Source organism: Trichomycterus rosablanca, chromosome 7 (genome assembly GCF_030014385.1).
Source record: "Trichomycterus rosablanca isolate fTriRos1 chromosome 7, fTriRos1.hap1, whole genome shotgun sequence".
Taxonomy (NCBI): domain Eukaryota; kingdom Metazoa; phylum Chordata; class Actinopteri; order Siluriformes; family Trichomycteridae; genus Trichomycterus; species Trichomycterus rosablanca.
In genome coordinates, this window is record NC_085994.1 from 36,107,012 (window position 1) to 36,129,818 (window position 22,807).

At 37.6% G+C, this 22,807-nt stretch overlaps 1 protein-coding gene across 1 annotated transcript; it reads right to left on the reverse strand.

The window, feature by feature from the left end:
* Positions 1-421: 421 nt before the first annotated feature.
* Positions 422-22,431, reverse strand: acsl2 (acyl-CoA synthetase long chain family member 2). Its single transcript, XM_062999321.1, has 21 exons — positions 22,344-22,431; positions 11,541-11,764; positions 10,416-10,530; positions 9,633-9,697; positions 9,261-9,362; positions 8,490-8,589; positions 8,152-8,330; positions 8,012-8,044; positions 7,740-7,791; positions 7,205-7,278; positions 6,765-6,842; positions 6,009-6,143; positions 5,752-5,886; positions 4,888-4,983; positions 3,947-4,019; positions 3,614-3,702; positions 3,084-3,200; positions 2,611-2,754; positions 2,437-2,538; positions 2,228-2,299; positions 422-1,553 (listed from the first exon to the last, which is right to left on the reverse strand). Exons 1-21 carry the CDS (start codon positions 22,345-22,347, stop codon positions 1,413-1,415), a joined length of 2,130 nt encoding a protein of 709 aa, XP_062855391.1. The 5' UTR covers positions 22,348-22,431; the 3' UTR covers positions 422-1,412.
* Positions 22,432-22,807: the final 376 nt, after the last annotated feature.

The window sequence follows — 22,807 nt, forward strand, 5'->3', positions numbered from 1 at the left end:
CTATTCAAATTACTAAAAATGTCTGGGATTCAGCTTTTGTAGTCTGCACACACTATTCTTTGTGTGTTTTTGTACTGATTTCAACTTTCTCTTTATATTCAATCTTCTCGCACTTCTCTCAAAAAAATGCCCAAATGCAAATTAAAATTAACAGACAAATTATAGAATAAATTTCTGTGTTTTCGTCTCGGTCAGGATCCTTTGGAAGCAGAATGCATGTCCTGCAAAGTGTCCAATAAAAGTGCCAGTTCAGCAAAATACAAACTGTAGCTAAAGGAGAGAGAGTTCGTCAGCTAAACTATTTTGTGAGATCGGTGAGTTTTTGCATTTCTACACCAGTAAACATCACAACCGCTGGCAAAACTGTTCTGTTTGACATTTTGTACAATTATCTGCACATGCTAAAAAGCCAAAAAATGGGTGACAGAAAATTATTTTTTTTATTCCAATGCTTGATAAATGACAACAATGCTAAATACAGTACATTTTTACCCTGGTTAAAACGAGTTAGCTATTTCATCTGCCATATTAGGCATCAATATGTACAGTTCAAAAATGTCCACATATACAGTTCAGTTCATACATTTGTTTATAATCCAAATGACATAAATTACACATCAGGTTGAGTAGTTTGTTAGTAATTTACCAATCAATAGAATTATGAAACTACTAAAACCACACCTAACTCATCGATCTATAAAATCAATCCAAACTGTGCTTACTGCTTTTTACTAATTGAAAATGATAATCATAATCAACAAGAAATTTTAACATTTGAACAACAAATAAAAGTTTGTCCCTTCTAAATTAACCTACAGTGCAAATTACAGTGGCTAATGGAAAGCCTAGCACTAATGTTGGATGAGAAAGTCAGGCTCTATATGGACCTCCGTTGTGCACATCTGGTTAAGGCCAGACCTTTTTTATTATTATTTTAAGGCCTTTATTATTTCCTCAAATCACTTGGGGAAAAGGGGGTTGGCAAGGAAAACTGGATTGATGATATCACTGTGTCTGTAACATGCAGGAAGAAAATGGTTCCTGACCACCAAAAATCAATGTAATGTAATCACTAACTCATAAATGATATGCCTACAGAATAAACTTGAGTTCTTACCCTGATTGATGGACACAGTGATGTCATTGGTCCAGTTTTCTCCATCTTTTTCAGCTTAGAGAAAAACCATTTTTAAGCTCTGACATTACACAGCCTTAAAAAAAATTATTAAAAAGCTAGTCAAGACTGTTGGACTTGAATGGCATCATGAGTGTTCATTTTGCTCTACAAAAGACGGTCGGCTGTAAAAGGATGCTGAGACCCACCCAGAGTGTTTAAAGTAGTGTGATTCCAGTTCAGCAGGACATTTATTGTGAACCACTGTCAGAAAAGCTTCTAGACCTGTGTTGAGTCTCTACATGGATGCTTTGCTGTATAACTGTGTGATCTGTTCACTGAAGACTCTGCGCAGATCAACTCGTCTGCTCTTCAGGGTGGGGGTGAGAAGTCCGTTACTTATGCTGAACATCTCAGGGTGCAGATACACGTCCTTCACCTGAAAGAGAAAAAAGGATACAAAGTTAGTGTATGAATATTTTTAGTTATAAAACTGCACGTCATGACATAAATGTCCCATTCAAGCATGTGTTAACTTTGACTTTAACTCCAAATACATTACATGGACAAAAGTAATGGGACACACTTTCTAGTTTTTGAATTCATGTGTTCCAGCCACACTTATTGCTAACAGGTGTATTAAATCTATTATATAAAGAAAATTATATGCTTCCAACTTTGCAGCAACAGTTTAAGGAAGGCCCTTTCCTGTTCCAGCATGACTGTGCCCCTGTGGACAGGACAAAGCTTGGTTTAAAATAAATCTAGTGGCCTGTACAGAGTCCTGACCCCACAGCAGTGGAACATCAGATGCTCTTTTGACTGAAAGGGGACAAATTTCCTCTAATATACCTCAAAGTCTTGTGAGAAGTCGTCTCACAAGAGTGGCTGCTGTTGTAGCTAAAACAATTACATAGGTGTCACTATTTTAATATAATTTGTTTGTGAAAGCTCATAGTCAGGTGACCAAATACTTTTAGCCTGTCTTTAAAGAGTCTATGACTGACTATGGTTTAAAAAATGAAATAAAATACATAAACACCATAATAAAAAAAGGCTGAGGCTTCTGTTAGTAGATTCAGTAGTTTTTTTATGCATGTCTGTGTGCTTTACCTGCTCAAAAGACTTTAGTCCTGCTTTCTTTCCCACTGCCGTCATGTCCTCCAGCACAGCCTTCTTTACATCCTGCAAGAAATAAACACCACACTGTTACTCAAACCTCAAGCTGTAATTTCTGCACATCATTTGGATATATTAAAACTGAATGTACTTTCACTGATACACCAATCTGGCTGGTACAACACAAAGCTGACAAAACTTACAGGATTCTGACAGAGTTCTTCATACGATCCCACAATTCCTCTTTCTTTAACCCAGTCAACGAAGATCTCAGGATCTGGGACTACAATACCTATTAAATAAGACTAAAGCACAAATACACAGTGTTAGAGAATCCACAACATCCATTCATCAAAACACACTGTAATCACACTCACCTGGAGACTGTCTCCATGTACAAACACCTGAAGTACAGGCACACAACGGGTGTAGACGTTTTCGATCTTCTCCGGAGCGATGTACTCTCCCTGAGACAGCTTAAAGATGTGCTTCTTTCTGTCAATGATACGCAGAGTCCCATTCTAGAAGAAAAAAAACCATCAAATTAATGCAAAATAGTGCAAATTAATACTAAATATAAAAAATAGTGGACTACAAGAACTGCCTGGATCCTCACAAATCATAGGTGTACAAAGATTAAAAAGCAAAAATGATGAGTTATTGAATGATGAGTATTAATCGATAATATCTTATGAAATACAAACAGCCCGGCACCCAGGTGGTGCAGCGTGATATTCCGCTAGCACATGAAATACAAACAGCTTTTTTAAAAGTTGAGTGAGTCTTTTGGACCTTGTTGTAGTTCACGCAATAAGATTTTTTGTTTTTGGACTAAGGGTCCATCACATACCGGGAGCCACTGTCCTACATCCCCGGTGTGCAGCCAACAATCACTGTCCAAAGCCTCAGCCGTCTTTTCCTCATCCCTCAGGTAACCCTGAAATACACTTGGTCCCCTGATACAGATCTAACACACACACACACACACAAGGACCAAGATATGATAAACTATTTGCAAGAGTGTCACGATCATGTTCATTACTTCATCGCCAGTCTCTCGTCAATACAGTCTATAGCAGTGGTCCCCAACCACCCGGCCATGGACTGGTACTGGACAGAAAAGAATAAATAATAAGAGATCGCTACAAGAGCAATTACATTTCCAATACTCTTCAGGTGTTATTGTCCCCAATCACCACTAGGTGGAAGCAGTGTTTCGTTGCAGCAAAAAAGCTCAGGATTCACACCGATTTTTCATTCTGTAGTTATTCTATTTTAAATCCCTCCGCCGGTCTGTGAAATTATATCTTATATGAAATCTGTCCGTGGTGCAAAAAAGATTGGGGACCGCTGGTCTACAATGTATTTGTCTGTGTTCACCTCTCCCTGTCCATTCTTGCCATAGTAGTTCATGTCAGGAATGTCTTTTAGCTTCACCATAGAGCAAGGAAGAGGAGCTCCAACATGACCTGAGGAACAGTGAAAATGAATGAAATTTAAAGTGTTTATCTTCTACCACTAACTCAGTCATCATTTGGTGCCAAGCAGTGCTAACACAATATTCACACTTGAGTAAAGTACCTCTCCTAAGGTTCCTTACATTCTCCTGTTTTGCACTGGAACTAAATGGCTAATGTAGCTGACAAGTAATAAACCTTTAAGGCTACCAATTTTTATAGTTTGTTGCACTGTTAAAGCTGAGAAGTGTTTTACCTGCGCTCCAGTCACCGGGCATCGAAAAGGTGCAGCCGGCTGTGCACTCAGTCTGACCGTAGCCCTCAAATATCTACACACACAAACATTTATGAAAAAGCTTTATAAAAAAGGGGGTTTTAGCCACAGCTGATCAAACCATCAAGTCATCTTGCAGGAACACACATTTACACAGTAGGTTAATAATGTAAATGCATTGAGCACATTTACATTGTAAATCCCAAACATAAACTGTCATTGTACCATACTGGTCATAGTGCGTGTAGTGTGTGTTTAGAATACACTTTAGTTGTCCACCCTACATCTGATGAAAAACGTCCTCATTCTCAACAGGTGTGTGTGATTAATCAGAGCTGGCATCTCTCCATCCTGCACTCGATACTCAGCTTCCCTGTGCACTTGGTGATGGAACACCTCTGCCAGTTGCACAAAACCCTAGCTGGCTATGCAAGAGACAAACTTTTATAGAGAGCCTCGTCACCTATAGAGGATCAAGTCGTCTTTCTAGATTTCTTTGCTGCCGCTAGACAGTAGGAGATCCTTGTGGTTACAAGAAGGTGATTTCCTACCTGACCTTCACTCCCTATCGAGCACCCTGCGCTCATGCAAGTGCTTAGTCTTGAAAAGATATGTCTGAAATATTCACATGAATACAGGATAATGACTAATGATATCTGCGTAGTCTACACAGGAATTTAAAGCACTAAATACACACCTTTAATTATTATTATGTTACTATTTCATTTTAGTTTTACCATCTGCTTTATCCTGCCCAGGGTCACAGATTCCCAGGCTGACGGTACCTCTTATATTCAAACCCAGATCTAAGCTTTCTCTCATCTTTTTTGTGCATGCAGCAAATATTCACATACATGCCACTGCTTTATAAGGAATGGTGTAACATTAGATGCATTTATTTTTTATATGAGAAGCGCTCTGACCAGGCAGCCGAGGGCGGCTCTGAGGAAGGACAGCACTGTGGGGGAGATTGGAGCTGATGCAGTCAGGATGAAGCGCAGGTTTCCACCTAAACTGGCCTATAACAAGACAACAAAAAAGAAGGGGCATAAGTTAAAGGTGAAGGCTTCAAGTCTGATATATCAAAGAACGTAGCATACTGTATTAGATAATACATAAATACAATGTTCACAAAATAGTTTTATACACCATATGGCCAAAATATGTCTGCAGTTTTTAAACAAATAAAGCAAGAAATAATCTCCTCTGTCCTTCTACATCTACAATCAACATTCCACTGGAGTTAATGCACATCAAACTTGAAATTAAATGATGTTTTTGGGCCTTGCTTTGTGCACAGTCATCTTGGAACAAAAACAATCTGCCCCAAAACACTGACACAAAGATAAAAGCACAAAGAAAACCTGTGCTAAAAAACAAGGTTATTATATAATATGCATATCACCACTTGATATTCAGGCAACCAATTCATCAGATTTAATCGGTACATTAGACAATTAAACACTTTCTCGCTCTGTAGAGTAGAAATCTCACTCATCTTAAAACTTTCTATCATTGTTACCAGTCATTACATCAGCAAAATTACAGAATAGTAACGAAAATGTTGCTAAAAATCGTTGGAAAGGGTTATAAAGGCATTTTTAGGGCTCTAGGACTCCACCAAACCCCACTGGGCACCACCAAACAGGTATCTCGAAACCAGTGGAAATCTACCCAGGAGTGGCTGATCAGAATAAAGCAGTTACAGAAGTTGAATAAATTCCACTAGTTGTAAACATTCTGATAATAAGGTTCATCAGAGGCTTGTAAGGCCCCAGTAAAGGTACCTGTATCTTGTTAAAGATGAGTCTGTCCCAGATGCTGTTGTTTCGGACGATCCCACTGCTCAGCTCGGCCTGTTTCCTTTTCACAGCGTAGTGCAGCACAGCTCTTTTAAACACAGACGTCACTGAACCCTGGATCTGTATATATCACATGAACAGCAGGCAGGTTAGCTACAATTAGTTTGTTTGATTATTACATGGACCCCATATATAATGAAATTCCTCTGATTATAATAGTATCATTATGTGCTCAGACTTACCTTATCATAAATGCGATTAAGGAGGCGAGGTACCACAGGGAAGAAGGTGGGTTTTAGGGTTTTAATATCATCCATAAGCAAAGAGATGTCACCCTGATAAAAGCCCACTCGAGCACCATGGCAGAACATCGACACCTGAAATTAGACAGGAGAACAAAATATTGGCTCAGTAACGCTTGTGAAATCTTGTAATTTTTTTTTATAGATAAGTATTAAAAAGTAATAATGAGTAATGAAATGTATGATTTGCTTAAATATCCTAGTAGCTTTGGGTGCATCATTGTTACAACAATAAGCTTGTTGGGCAAAGCCATGGACATTAGTTTGTCCAACCCCCTTCTTTAATTCCAGTATCAGCCCGTTTTTTATAAAGCTTTTCAAAAGATTTTGGAGTGTGTCTGTGAGAATTTGAGCTTATTCTGTCAAAAGAATTTGTGAGGTTAGGCAATTTGTGAGGTTAGGCAATGGCTCACAGTTGACGCTCCACTGTATCCCATACATATTCAACAGAGTTGAGGTCAGTGTCTTTATGAACCAAGGCAGTCTTAAGATTTCTGCAATGGCTCATTTACTGTAATTAATAGATTAAAACATTTTTCTTTGCCAAAAATAGATAAATGTCATTTAATTTCTTCAAATGTAAATCTATTGTTAGTGATTGATTGGTTATATTTGCTGATGTATAGATTAAATCACAGGATTTAGAATTAAACCTGTTTAAACATTTTATAATGTGGATACACAGACTGTATTTACCTGAATCATGCGTTCAAACATGTGAGCGAGGGGTAGGTATGAGATCGACACATCCTCCTGGCGAATCTCAAAAAAGCCCTGCAAATAAAAAGGCATTAATGTAAAATAATTCAACAAAAACGTTAGCACTGATCATCCAGCACATAGAAGTAGAAGCAACTTTAAATGGGCATTTATAAATCAATAATGGTGGCTGTTTTTTCTTTTTAACCTGTTTCTAAGTTTCTAATTCACAAGGTCATAAAATACACCCTTTTTGCCACAGAGGTTTATAGCAGAAATTGTGTCTCCAGGTGATAAACATGAACCAATGAAAAGAAACTGAATGACAGTAAAACTAAATGAAAATAAAGAAGCAGCAGACCATCCTTGTGAAGTAATGGCAAAATAATAAACCCTAATAAAAGAGCAGGTATTAAAGAAAGAAGCATCAGGGAGACCTCTAGAATCTTGATGACAGATGAGGTGTTGGAGGTGATGTTGCCATGAGTGATCATGGCCCCTTTTGGCTTTCCTAAATAAACAGAAAGAAAAAGAATCATCAGAACAAGGATAATTTATTCATCACTGCAGCAGTCCTTAAATGTAACACATAAATAAAAGTGTTTATTGTAGCTTAAGTTTGTAACACCTCATCTCTGGATATAGACTGAATATTAAAACATGTATAACTATCAAACACTAATAAAAACACATTCTTGCACACACCAAATCAAATGGTCCATTATGGTGATAGGAAAATGCAAAAGCCCCCCCTCTCAAATGTGTAGGTACTTAAAAGAACATAAATTAGTACTCTGTAAATATATCCAAGCGTTGTAATATTTTAGCACTAAACATGCAAGTCAGCTGGTCTGATTGGTACTAAGCAAAGCAATTACTCAATTTTTAAAACGAATGCATTGGAAAACTGTTTTGTATGGCAACAACGTTGACATAAATTCTGATGAATAAGCGTGGGTAACTTTACAGTACCTGTAGTTCCACTGGTGAAACAGACCACAGCCAGGTCTTCAGGCTTGGGTGGCTATGATGTGGGGGGAAAGAATTTGTTTCATTATCAGGAACAAATTTGACATCCTATTCAGTACAGTTGTATGTGATTTGGACCAAGGAGGTTCATCATGACTCATTTTACAAATTCTATCATATAATTCTGTACTGAAACTCTTTAAAGACCACACACACAAGTGTTCAGATCACAGGACCAAGTCCAGTCCCTGACCTGGATTAGAAAAGACACCTACCACAGGAGCCTGGAGATTCTCCCGACCCAAATCCTACAAATAATTACAAAGCATTTTATATATTTGTGTGCAAATACTATTAAAACATTTATTATAGCTTAAACGCTTAAAAAAATTACTGATTTCTGATTCTGTCAGACCATGAGTTGTGTGAGCTGCAGGATTTCCACACCACAGTTCCTCCCTCTCTCCACCAGGGCGGCGCTCACAAAGTTAAACAGCACCAGGCAGGACAGAGTAGGAGTCACTCCTTTCTCTTTATTCATCAGTAACGACTGTGCTTTCTCCTCCTTATCACAGACCACCAGAGAAATCTCCGCTGCACAAAGAGAGGGGAAAGCAACAACATGTTAATGACATTCCAGTCTTGGCTTGATGTACATATATAATCTGGACTTGGGCCATGTAGTGATTGGTGTATACACAGTCTATATAACAAATAACAATGTAATATTTATTTATATAAACTTGCACTTACCCAGGTTGAGGATGTGCACCATGGCTTCCTGGCCCAACGTGTCGTACAGAGGTACTAACGCCATGGAGTAAGTGTAGCAGGCTAGTTCTGTAATGATCCACTGTAACCAGCAGGGGGAGACAAACATCAGCACTGATGTTTACATCATGAACCTTCTTTATTAATTAAAGAGTAACTCCTACACTTTTAAAACTAATCTTTAAATATGCACCTGTAGGGTACGCAATATGACAAAAAGTATGTGGACATCACTCCTAATTATAATGTTCAGATTGCTAACAAGTGCAGAATATTATAATTATATTAAAATAAAACGGGAAGAAAGTGACTCTCTGCGGTTAGAACACTGGCCTGCACAGAACCCTGACCTCAACACCTTTCTGATGAATTAGAAAGAGTCAGGCCTCCTGGCCCAACATTAATGCATAACCTCTCAAACCTGTATTTGACATGCACAAATTCTAAGACATTAAAAACCCATGGGCAGTGTTCTTATATAGAATGGAGGCTGTATATGACCACTATAGCTCCAGTAGCTGTAAGACTTCAGGAGGACATTGGAATTCCCCCCTTACAACCTAGCTACAGCATTTTCTTTTAATAATTTTTTTGTTTTTTCTCTACCTATTTTAGTCATTCTCAATTTAGTCATTTAGTCAAGCATGCTGCAGACACCATCCCCATGTTGAATTCAGGTACAAGGTTAAAGTGAACAGAAAGATATTGGTCTGTCGATGTGTATGTGTATGTGTGTGTGCATGTGTGTGTTACCTCTGGCCTGTTCTGTGCAAAGATGCCCACAAATTGTTTAGGATTAGGCTGGCATCCCTTGGCGAGCAGACCAGAGCCCAGTACCTGCGCCCTCTCTGCCACCTACAGAAATGAAAACATTTTGTCCAATATAAGATTTCAAACTGTTTTTTATGTACGAATGTGCTTCATGTCAATCAGAAGTAAAAAAAAAAGCTGTATACATATCTGTTAACATGTCATGTTATCACCATATATCTGTAACTTAGCCTTAACGTTATAGCCCAATCAAGGAAAGGCCATATTCAGCTCCATATTTAGCCTTAGCTGTGATTTGTGATATTGGGACACTTTCTGGGACTGTATTGTTTACACTGCAGTCTTTATTCTCACCTCAGTATAAGAGATCCACTGATATGGTTCTCCTGGTTTCCTAAAGCCGAGGCATGGTCCATCACCTGTAAGACACCAGCATTTTAAAAGCGCAGGCTTTGTCACTGGTCAAAAATCACATACATCGTCTGTAACAGTGACAGGGTCCCTAGTGTTGCTTTATTAGAGCAACTCCATTGTATACACAGTGTTCCCAAAGCAGACATCAAGATGAGAAATCTGAACCCTGAATGGCGCTATTTAGCTGCTGCCAAAAAAGAAATCTGATACTGGTACACCAGGGCTGAGGAAAACTTTGGCTTCTGTGCTAAACGAGTTCACACAATGACATTTTGGCATCAGTTAGATAAAACACCACTGAAACGTTTTGCAGTTTGTTTTGGCAAGTTGGATGGAGGTCAATGTTTGTTTTTCAAACCGACCAAGACATTCGACTGTTCAAATATTTAACTCGTTCATAAATATGGTCATGACAAAAAGGAAGTACTTTTCTTATTAATTTTTATGTTTTCATTTATCAGAGTTAAAATAACAATTATGTAGCCCTTAACCATTTCTATTAAAAAAACCTCAGGTGAAACAGCACCCCTATTTAATTTACCAGTCTTGCCAGGAATGGGTATCCCAGCAAATTCAGAACAACATCAGCCCAGTTATTGCACTTTTTTATGTCACTTGAAGTTAGGACTTATTATATAAAAACATACAATTAAAGGACAGTATATTATCTTTTGCCAAGTCTCTATGGTACTTAAATGAAACCAGAGGTGGTATCAACCTTACCTGCTATTCTAAGTCCTCGCTGAAACATGTCGTACACTGTCTTTGTATCTTCAAAGTAAAAGTCTAGTAGTTTATCATCTTTCAGCAAAGCCGATCGTCTGCAACTGGGATCCCCCTAAAGAAAATCAATTGGAAATCAAAATCTATACACAACAACTATACAGATATTATTTTAAACCACTCAGACCCACTGAGACATTGACTATACAAGACATCTGATGGCTGCGTGGGTTTACTCCGGGAGCTCCGGTTTCCTCCCACAGTCCAAAGACATGCAAGTGAGGTGAATTGGAGATACTAAAATTGTCCATGACTGTGTTTAATATAACCTTGTGAACTGATGAACCTTGTGTAATGAGTAAACTACCGTTTCCTGTCATGAATGTAACCAAAAGTGTAAAACATGACGTTAAAATCCTAATAAACAAACAAACAAACATCTGATGGAGTCTTGTGGTATCCGGTACCAGGATATTACCAGCAGGTCTTTCATCGTCTGTATGTTGCAAAAATGATCATCTGCAACCTGGTGCCACAGGTAAACAATGCACACATGCCCGACCATTCGGAGAAATATAATTATTCAGACCTGTTGACCTTCTTTCATGGCTCTAATGTCCAGTTCCAATGCATGTGTGCCCATTATGGGTCTGTTTGACAATGGATAGGAGTTAGCATGGGCACTCTGACTGTTCTGTTGGTCTGTACCAAATACCACAGCATTGAAATTCTCTGGTATCCATGAGCCTCTGCCACACAACAAGCTGTCGGCACCTCATGTCCCTCCACAGACCACTGTCAGTGGGTATCACTGTAGATGCCTGTGAGCAACTCTTTATGTTTCGAAGATACTTCAACCCATCATAAGGATTTGGCCTTTATCAAATCTATTTAGTCTTTATGCCCAATTCCTGCATTCAACACATTTACTACGATTAACGACCATCAGTCCAACATTTAATACCCCTCCGACTGTCACATGTACATTTATGGGGTGGAATTTGGGGTGGAGTTCGTTTTGAGCCAAAGTCTCTTCCCAAAGATATACACGTGAAAATCCTGAATATTAAATTTTTTAAATGAAATACATAGCACTGCTTGGTAATAGACTCAATAAAACATTACCTGTACGGGTACAGACTGGGCCGTAAGATCACAAGGAAATTGAATGGAGCGAGGTCGGGTTACCAGCCAGTATGCTGTGAGTGATGCTACTGCTCCAAGCCCCATCAGAGATGGAGGAGAAAGCGCAAGAGAAGGAAGCAACCTCTTCAAGTCCGCCAACTCAGTCATCCCAACATCACGCCCACAGAGCTGAAGCGAACGTAACCACTCCTGTAACTGCATAGCTGAAACACAGAAAAAACCTTTCAATATGGTTTCTAAAATATGAATCCAACACATGTATTTCACTGTTTTTTAGATTTTTCTCCAAGGTTTGTCGCCAAGCTTTACAAATCCATAGCAGGTTGAAGTAGTGGCTACGTAGAAACATAACTGTCAAGTCCTTTAAACCTTTAATGAATTTAGTAACAGTCACTGCAACATGCCGGACATAAGAAAACCCGAACTGGTTCTGACCCATATATCTTTCCTTACTTTACCATTCATTTTGACCCTTTATATTTTGGTTTTTATATTGTTTCCTGTTCTTTTTAACTTTCTTTGTGATTTTTATTTACCCAGTTTTAAATTATCAAGCAATCAAGCAAACCTGGCCAACATTTACAGAAACAATTCCCAGAGAATTGCTGGATAATCTACACCAACCGACTAAATGCTGATTAATTCTTTTATATGATTTCATACACCTTAGTAATAGAAGTGGCAAACACATAACCTCAGTTAATAAAAGAGGTGTCCACATACTTTTGGCAATTTACACTAAGTATTTACACAAAAAAATATAAAACATCAAAACAGTTTATTAATAGCATCATGGTCCCCCTTTCAAAACTGCATTAAATTAGGGAAACAAACTATTTCTTAACTGGCAAAGACCATCATTAGCCAACGGTTATCCATTAAGCAACAACCTTATAGCAACCTATAGCAGCAATGATGAACAGTAACATAAACATAAATATCAAGGCTAGGACCAGCATAACATTTTCTTTAAACAGTATCTTGCCATCCACTGCAGCTAAATATGCTAATCAAAACCACATCATTTAATATAAAAAGGTCCTTACAGTTCAACCTTCATCAGGTCTTTGTTTTAACAAACATGATTCAATTCGACTTTATTCTGATTATGCTAGTACAGAGATGTACAGAATAATAAAATGCTGTCGAGCTACTTCTCCAGTGCAGTGATAAAAAATTAAGAATTTTAAAAAGCTTGAAAGATACACAATACATACACCACATACACCATAAGATATACATACAGTAAAAAATAATCAGAATGTCAGGCGTGCAATTAACATAGTATGAGGAATCTTCAAAAAGTTTCCGCACTTTTATATTTTAGTTGGAAACGATGAGGGCAGAAGGATTGTAATTGTTCGTGTCCGAGAGACTGAGAGCTTATAGTCCGGATTTAGCACCAACTGATTTCCACCTTTTTGGACGCTCAAAAAAGCTTTAAGGGAAGAAGAATTTCATGTGATGATGATGATGTGAAAGCAGTGGTGCATCAGTGGCTACGCGCTCAACCAAAAACATTCAATAAAGGTGGTACGATGCTGGAAAAATGCATCAGAATGTGACTGTAGAAAAGAGAATGAGTTTGTTTTGAAATTCTTCATAAAGAGTTTTTAAAAGTGTGGAAACTTTTCGAAGGACCCTCGTATTTAATCTTGTGCAACATCAGGATATGTATTACTGTTGTGCAAACAATGTTAAAATGTGTGAATGGTTGTTCAAGTATTCTACAATTCAAGTATGGTGTTTCTATCAAACTAAAGTTCTGGTGCATATACAACCCCTGGCAAAAATTATGGAATCACCACTCTTGGAAGATGTTCTGTCAATTGTTTAATTTTGTAGAAAAAAAATAAATCACAGACATGCCACAAAACTATCATTTTTCAAAATGTCAACCTTCTGGCATTAAGAAACAATAAAAAAAGAAACAAATATAATAGTTGTGGTCAGTCACAATTGCTTTTTTTAGATCAAGTAGAGGAAAAAAATATGGAATCACTCAAATCTGAGGAAAAAATTATGGAATCACTCTGTAATTTGCAGTTTAAAAACAAAATCTGCAGCAGATTAGATTTGCTAATTATTCTTCAGTTTAAAAAGAGTGCTTACACCTCGGAGAGCTGTTGCACAAAGCAGATTGTCATGAATCATGGTTCCAACACAAGATATGTCAGTTGAAACAAATGAGAGGATTATAAAACTCCTTCAAGAAGATAAATCATTGTGGAATGTCGCAAAAGATGTTGGTTGTTCCCAGTAAGCTGTGTTTAAAATCTGGACCAAGTACAAACAAAATGGGAAGGTTGTAAAAGGGAAGCATACTGGTAGACCAAGTAAGACATCAAAGCATCAAGATAGAAAACTTAAAGCAATATGTCTTGAAAACAGAAAATGCACAACAAAACAAATGAGAAACAAGTGGCCGGAAAGTGGAGTCAATGTCTGTGACTGAACTGTAAGAAATCACCTAAAAGAAATGGGATTTACATACAGAAAAGCCAAACAAAAGCCATCATTAACACCTAAAAAGAAAAGAACAAGGTTAAAGTAGGCTAAAGAAAAGCAATCGTGGACTGTGGGTGACTGGATAAAAGTGATCTTCAGTGATGAATCGCGAATCTGCATTGGGCAAGGTGATGATGCTGGAACTTTTGTTTGGTAACTGCCTAAAGAAAACATGTTAATTTCCACAGTTGTTGATGATATGGGCCTGCATGTCAGGTAAAGGCACAGGGGAGATGGTCTTCAATAAATGCCAAAGTCCACATTGAAATTTTGGACGCTTTTCTTATTCCATCAGTTGAAAGGATGTTTGTGATGATGACTTCATTTTTCAAGATGATAATGCATCTTGCCATAGGGCAAAGGACGTGAAAACTTTCCTTCAAGAAAACATATAATGTCAATGGCATGGCCTGCAAATAGTCCAGATCTCAATCCATTTGAAAATCTCTGGTGGAAATTGAAGAAAATGGTCAATGACAAGGTTCCAACCTGCAAAGCTGATCTGGCAACAGCAAGAGACATTTGAAGGCAGATTGATGAAGAATACTGTTTGTCATTAGTTAACTCCATGCCTCAGAGAGTTTAAACCATTATAAAAGCCAGAGGTGGTGCAACAAAGTAATAATGGTGCAGTGTTTTCTAATGATTCCATAATTTTTTCCTCAGATTTGAGTGATTCCATTGTGACTGACCACAACTATTATATTTGTTTCTTTTTTTATTGTTTCTTAATGCCAGAGGGTTGACAGTTTGAGAAATGATAGTTTTGTGGCATGTCTGTGATTTATTTTTTTTCTACAAAATTAAACAATTGAAAGAACATCTTCCAAGAGTGGTGATTCCATAATTTTTGCCAGGGGTTGTATACGTATAAAGGTTTGGTGGATACTGGGATAGATATTCTTGGAGACTTAGGATGGGGCAGTGACAGTCCAAACAGAGTCACTCATGATCTGGCAGATGTTGGTGGTGTTTACTGGTGTCAGTTTAACTGCACGTGGTTAAAATGGGTTTCCCAAAGATCTACACATGTCCACATGTGCTCTCTCGACATCACACACATCATAGCATCATATGACTGTTGGGTAACATGCTGCATATGCACGCTAAAGGGGTGTCAGATTTTCGCTTAGTCAGATTTTATCCGAGCACCAGATTTATCCCTCAGTGGTGCAGCTCTGCTTTTAATTCAAACCTCCAGCTGCTGATAATGAATCGATCAAAGTTAACCAGCTTTACTCAAACTATGACTTCTCCGTCTGGTTATCAGTTCAATGATTAATTATTAACATTCTTATATTACATTATAAGCAGCCTAAACATTTACACCCAAAGTGTCTTTTTCCTCTGCACTTCCTTATGGCACTTGAGTGCAGTATAATTACCATCAAGCTGTACCAGTAAGCTCAGGCCACTTTGTGAAAGCAGACAGCCACAATTCACAGAGCCCCGATGAATGAACCGTGAAAGTGATGCTGATTGGCTGAACAAGAACAGGCGTCTGGGTTACTTTAGGCCGTTTTCAGACTCAGGACACATACAGTACATTCTCACACACTCTGCGAGTTCACACTGTGTCGATGGATTGTGCCAGGAGGCCCATAAGGCTGCGTGGAAAAGAATGAAACAACAAACAAGAGCCATGACGAAGATGGGGTTTAGTTTAGTGGAAAGATGGGGTGAGTGGGTGGATCCAGTATCACTCCATAAATGCACTTTTTCTCTGTGGGTGTTAACTATTGACTATAATGTTTGAACGCAACCCCGACGTGAGTGTGTGAGAATCGGGTCAGATTGATCCACATGGTACCATGATGCAACCCAGTAAATGTAGTAAATGTGTAAAACTCATCTGCACCCATTTGTAAGCTTGGAGTGTTCACTCTCCCTCACTGTGCCATTCACCCCCCTACTTTCAGCCTCCTTTCAGAATTTAACTACAAAACCCCCATTCTCTCATCTCACCCTCTTTATTCACCTCTCACCCACTTCCTTCCCTCTCGTTTGTAGAACGAGGAATAAAAGAGTGATTCCTTCCAGCTCCTGTAGACTTCACTGTTATATGCCAACACTGCTATCACTTACATGCTTTCTCACTCTCTTGACTGCACTGGTCAAAAGTTTCCTACTGCATTAACTACTGCACTATAATGCTTTAGAACTGAGAAGTTCCTGTCACTGGCAAGGGGAGAAATTGTGGCACAGCTGGTTGCAAAGGTGCCACATCATGGTTCCCGTGTTCAGTGTTTGTTCTTGTCTTGCACCAGACCTCTGCCACCCTGACCAGGATTAAACGGTTAGTGCAAAATCAATACACAAAATCAGTGGAAATTCAAAATACAAACAGGGTGGCCAAATTTTTCTGAAACCATCAGTGGTGTCCATTAAATATATGTTTAATAAAAAATTATCAAGACGCCACATGAAGACTGGATCAATTATGGCTTCAACACAAAAAAAAAACATTAAAAACACTTAAATTATTTAAAACTTCTTTCGTTATTAATGTGTTAGTCTATTATATAGTTAACATTCAAATCAAGCAATATTTTTCCCTCTCTTTTTTCAATTGTCCCAGAACTGCTGCTCACTGGATGTTTTTTTAAATAAGTAAACAAAATTTTTTTTGCAGTAACCTCCCATGATATTAGCAATTTTAAATATACTTAAATATACCACCTTCCTGGCACCAACAATCATGAGATTCAAAATGAAAAAAATGACATTTTTTCTTTATTCTGATGGTTGATGTACAGTAAACCTGAAGCTTCAGGCCCAAATAAATAAAAAAAAAGATTTTATGCTTTGCACTGCTGCCACATGATCGGATAATTAGATAACTGCATGAATAAACCATGCATCAGATCTAAAGCTTGTATTTTACCATGTCTTCACAGTGCAAGGTCTCTTGTTAAAGGTTATTAAAATCATACAGCTCATACCATTCATTCATAATTCACACCTGCCAAAAATGAGCAATTCTGGATAAAATATCTCTGCAAATGAAATCCTTTGATTTTACTAGCTGCCTTTCAATATTAAGGTTTTCAAAAGGCACAAAAGCTGCAGATAAATGCTCCACCGAGGTAGGATCTGAAAATGATTACACAACACTGACAGAGAGGATTCCTCCGTTCCCCCATGCTCCCCCTCACTCATTCATGAGGTCCATTGTGTTTTCAGGCACAAGCTATTGTGTGTGACTATTCAGAAGAGCACTGAGGGACAAGCGATTACTCAGCCTGTTGATAAATGAACGAAGGTGCATTTCTGAAGTGAATCAGTGACCTCTGTCAAGACACAAAACACAAAACACAGACCGTCAATACTAACAATACAAAAAACTTTTGAAAGCTTTTTGAAAACGAAAGAAAAACGTTCTCCTTCAGTCTCTCCATTTGGTTCAAAATGATTGTAGTATTTTATACGACAAGCTCATCATGCACGTGTTGCTACTGCTTTAACAAGAACAATATACGGAATGTAATATATAGAACATTATATACGGTATCTGGGACAGTTTCTTCATCTTAAGACACTGAAAAATCTAATGAAACACATCATAGACTCTACAAGGCACCAGATGATTTACAATCAGAATTGATCCTCTTTTGTAAAAAAAACTAAAACTGGGTCATGGTTGTGAGCCAAATCAAATTTAAATCCACAAAGCATTTCAGGCACACACTCAAGGTGGGTTTAGCATAAAATGTAAGTAGAAAAAAAACTAACTCAAATTTGAAAAGACAGGATCAAGAGGTCTGGTGGATCTGTATTGACGAGAAGACTTAAGTAAATATTAGACTCACTATTGTTATGCAAAGCAAGTCAATAATTTTGACATCTTAATATTGTAAAAAAATTTTGATATGTTGGTTTGTTTGTTTTTTATAGTTTTATAGTATTTATAGTTCTTCCAGGCCAAATTTCTCAAACCATGTCTTTATGAACCCCTCGTTATGCACAGGGGCATACAACTAATTTAGATGTGACAGAGGAGGATGTTTAGGATAGGGCAAAATGAGTGATCTGCCTTGGCAACCCCTAACAGGAGCAGTCGAAATTAGAAGACGGCAACTAACAATACATAATTAATTTTATACACCTGTTGGCAATTGGCGTGGCTAAAAAAATCCACACTCAATAATTAGAACGGTGGGTCCATATAAATTCATTCTCTAGAAATAAGCAGTAAACATGTGAACTCATAATTTGTTTTTATGAGGCAGGCCCCACTAACCATAGGCTTTACTGGGAATAACTGTGTTTCCTGTGTGAAAACACTCAACAAATACTAGTCTTAATGAGGTGCTGTAAAAGATCAAAGGTGGAGAGAGGAAGCATCCGAGACTTTTAGCTGATTCAGAACATTCCTCTTTAAAATACTTTGGATAATTGGTTTATTGACCATCTTCAGCAAGCTCCTCCCACTTTCACAGACAAGTATTACAGACAATAGAAAATTAAATATCACACGTTTACTCCTGTATTTAGATGTGTACTGTATTGAAGTGTAATGGAGAAGAAGCTTTAAAGGCTTACTGAGGCAGGATATGCACCAGTTCAAAATTGTACACCGATCAGTTGTCTTCTAAATCTAGAGCTCAAAGAAACAGCAGCAATTAAAATACTGAGGTGTTACAAACCTTGTCCTACTATACTAAGTAATAAATCTATCTACTGTAGTTCACTGCCAATGTATTGTATACATAATGGGATGTGGCACACAGGATGCAGTCTGAAACACATCAAGGAAACCCAACCACATGTGCTGAGCATAAACTTACCTGGAAAAATTACCAGATAACTTGACAATTGCAAAGTCATGTTTTAAAAATATAGACACATTAAATGAAGTAAAAATATCTTTTGAAATTTCTGTACAGGAGGTGAACGTAAATAACCGTGTTGTGTGTCTCTGCTGATCACTGAGTGCACTTCAAAGCTCCAATACACATCCTAGAGCATACCTGCTTCAACTATATGCACTGTTACCCATGGGAAATGAGAAAAGTGTCAACCACTGCTTTGAATCACCTTCCAAAGAACTGAATAAATAAGGTTATATATCTGATCCATTCATTTACCATCCTTAGATTGTTTAATAAATTTAAATACAATGTTTGCTTTGATATTAAAATACTCCTCAAGGATTTACAAAGTTTTTGAGCCCCTAGTTTAAAGCTAAATTTACCATACAGTATCTCTGTAAACCACATTTAGAAAGAAATAGAAGACTTAAGTTTAACTAAAGAAAGTCAAAAGGTTTAAAAATGAAAATTATTCACTTTACTTGTTTAAATGAGCAGTTACAGTTACACAAAACATTCCAGAAAGGTGAATCAGTTTCGTTTATCTCAGACTGGGTAAAATGTCATCTGGATCCCACCCTTAACATGTCTGAACCTTGTTCATCGTACAAATGCCAACATGACAACAAGGTGATTGCTTCAGAAGTGAAATTTATTTGATGGGGGCAAGAGACAGAGCAGGAGAACAGAGGAGATTTGTGAACCTGCAAAATAAGAAACCACATGAGGAGCGAGGAGAACAAGTGAAAGGACCAGCTATTCTCCAGTCATGTTTCATAAATGAGTTGTTAAGAATGCTCTCTCTGTAGCAATGAAAAAGAGATTTTCCAAATCTTTCCAAATCAAAATGTTCCTCAGAAGTTTTAAAAATGAAAATATACATTTGTCTTTTTTGGGAAAGGCTCTGAACACTCATCATTTAAAGTTCTTATGCATCCGCAGTGGTATTTTCAATAGCAATGCATTACGCCAACCTGTTTTCACTATACTAACAGTATTTCTAACAGTATTTAAGATGTGATTATTTCCTGATTACCAAAATATTTTTACCCCACATGCAGTCTTACACAACAACCATGTACAACACCTGAGGCACAACAGACCGGGGAACTTCTAGTGTTAAAGTGGCCTAAAATAAAGCTGTGCGTGACATGACATGTCTGATTATTCTGTCTGTCTCTCAGTGTGTACTTTCTTATTCCATTGATTTTAGTTCTTTTTTAGCTGACAAACTGCAAAACATCCAACTTATTCTTAATAAAATCTGTAATATTAGCACTTTGAGATTTGTTTTCAAATGTAAAGTGCGTTATAAATAAAATATATTATTATTATTATTATTATTAATATCAAAATATTTAAATGTGTATGACATTTTTATTCCATTTTCCAGTTTTCCTCCCAATCCAATCATATTCAATTCCCAAATTGTAAATTCCTCTCCCACTATAGACCCCCACTCTGACCAAGCAGAGCTACAGACAATGTACACGCCCCAATATACACACACATGCCAATATATGCATAATCCCCAACAGAGTCTTTTCACCTACCAGAGACAAAAGTCTCACAGAGCGACTGTGATGTGAAGTCATGCATGAACAGGTAAGAGAAGCAAACATTTAGCCAAGTCTCATAGTAAGTTATTTTCAAGAGATGGTATCACTTTGTAGTTTAAAAACCTTAAAATCTTCAATTTAACAGCATCTCCCTGCCACTACTTGCAACCCACCCATCCCATTATATTAGCACCAAAAACAAATTCTCATAACTTATATACAATGGAAGTGTTCTTTATTCCTAAAGCTGATTCTGACCCCTTTTCTGGTGGCTCTGTTGGTATTTGAAATGCCACACTATATTCACATGGATGAAGCGTGAAAGAATCAGAATATAGAGCTGCTTCAGTGCAAACTGTAATTGTTTACACTGAAGTGATGGAAATTTGGGTTGTGCAACACAGCAGCACCACCAAAATAACTCAAGACTGGTTACTTAAGAAGCTAAAGGTGCTTGGATGGTCAAGCCAATCACCTGACTTAAATAGCATTAAACTGTATGGAGGATTTAAAATACCAAAAGGACCATAACAACCTTCAAAGAAATCAAAGCAAATAAATCGAATTATTTTAAATGTAGACGTCTCAATGCTATGCTTCTGGATTACAACAAAATAGTACATTTAATACCAGAAATAAAAGTGGGTAAATAACAGTCACTGCATAATACTCAGGATCCTACTGCTTTTTCACAGTGTTTTGTTTTAAAGTATGTACACTATATGGCCAAAAGTATGTGGACACCTTTTTCATCTATTAAGTTTAGATGTTCCAGCACGACTGTGCTCATGTGAATAAAGTAAGCTTCACATAGACATGGTTCGGCAAGTGCCTAAACTCACAAATAATCTTTTTTTTTTTTTTTTTTACTGAATGGGCACACATTCCCACAGACACACTCCAAACTCTTGTATAAATCCTTTCCAGAACGATGGAGGCGGTCATAAGCACAAAAAGGTTCAGCTTCAGAACAATGCTTATGGTTTTGAAATCTGTTGGTCAGTTGTCAACATACTTCTGGCCAGTTAGTGTACTTATGTAATAAAATTGCAAACAGTAAAATTAGAGTTACGTCTTTATGTGCTTTTTTAACTTTTATTCGAGACATTTTAGAAAAGGTATTAATACTTTTACCTACAAAATTGGCAAGCAGTGAAAAGGGGCCACCAGTAATGGATATATATATATATTCTAATTCAAGCTACACAGCAATGTAACTTATCTAATCTAATCTATCTATTTATCTGTCTATATATATATAGAGAGAGAGAGAGAGAGAAAGAGAGAGAGAGAGAGAGAGAAGATTAGATAAGTTACATTGCTGTGTAGCTTGAATTAGAATCACTTTAATAGCCAAATATGGCTTGCATACCAAAAATACATCCTGGTGTATGTGCACTTTATATGATACACAACAGTCATACAGTCAATAACAGCAATGAACACCTACACAACACAGTGTGGTGTACATACAGTAGATCCATTTTAGAAGTTGTTTTGGGTGTAGCTGCATTTCCACAGAGTAACTTTTGGTAATCTTTTTTAAAGAAAGTTGCCCAACATTTGTATTAAATGCAGTTTGTAGTAAAAGCGACTGTTTGTTTAAAACCGCGTCCGCGTGTAATAAACCTACCGGCGCAACACACTGCACACAAGATTCAGTTAGCGACTTTATGTTTCCTTTCACGGGCTGTGTAAGAATCGTATAATTCATCTTTAACATGGGGTGTAATGTGTTACACGTTGAGTGAATACATTACAAAACACAGTCTAAGTAAACAAACGAACCCACTTTAAGCCGGTATAAACCCGCTATATGTTCACGTCACAAGGTTCAGCTTTCTGTCGGTGTGTTAAGCAACAAATCAACCCGCTGTTAGAGTTTTATAAAGAACTGTACTTACCCATTATATATCAAAATCTTCACTAATCTCAACTTACTCCAGACTGAGCACCGAACTAACCTAAACTTCCCTCTCAACCCCTCACCCTACTCCTTTCCAACCCCCAAAAACTGCAGCACCGCCTTCTCAACTCATTCACAACTGCCTCCTTATTTCTACACTCACTGTCCATGTTATCAGCTCCACTTACCATATAGGAGCACTTTGTAGTTCTACAATTACTGACTGTAGTCAATCTATTTCTCTACATACTTTTTTAGCCTGCTTTCACCCTGTTCTTCAATGGTCAGGACCACCACAGAGCAGGTATTATTTGGGTGGTGGATCATTCTCAGCACTGCAGTGACACTGACATGGTGGCGGTGTGTTAGTGTGTGTTGTGCTGGTAAGAGTGGATCAGACACAGCAGTGCTGATGGAGTTATTAAACACCTCACTGTCACTGCTGGACTGAGAATAGTCCAC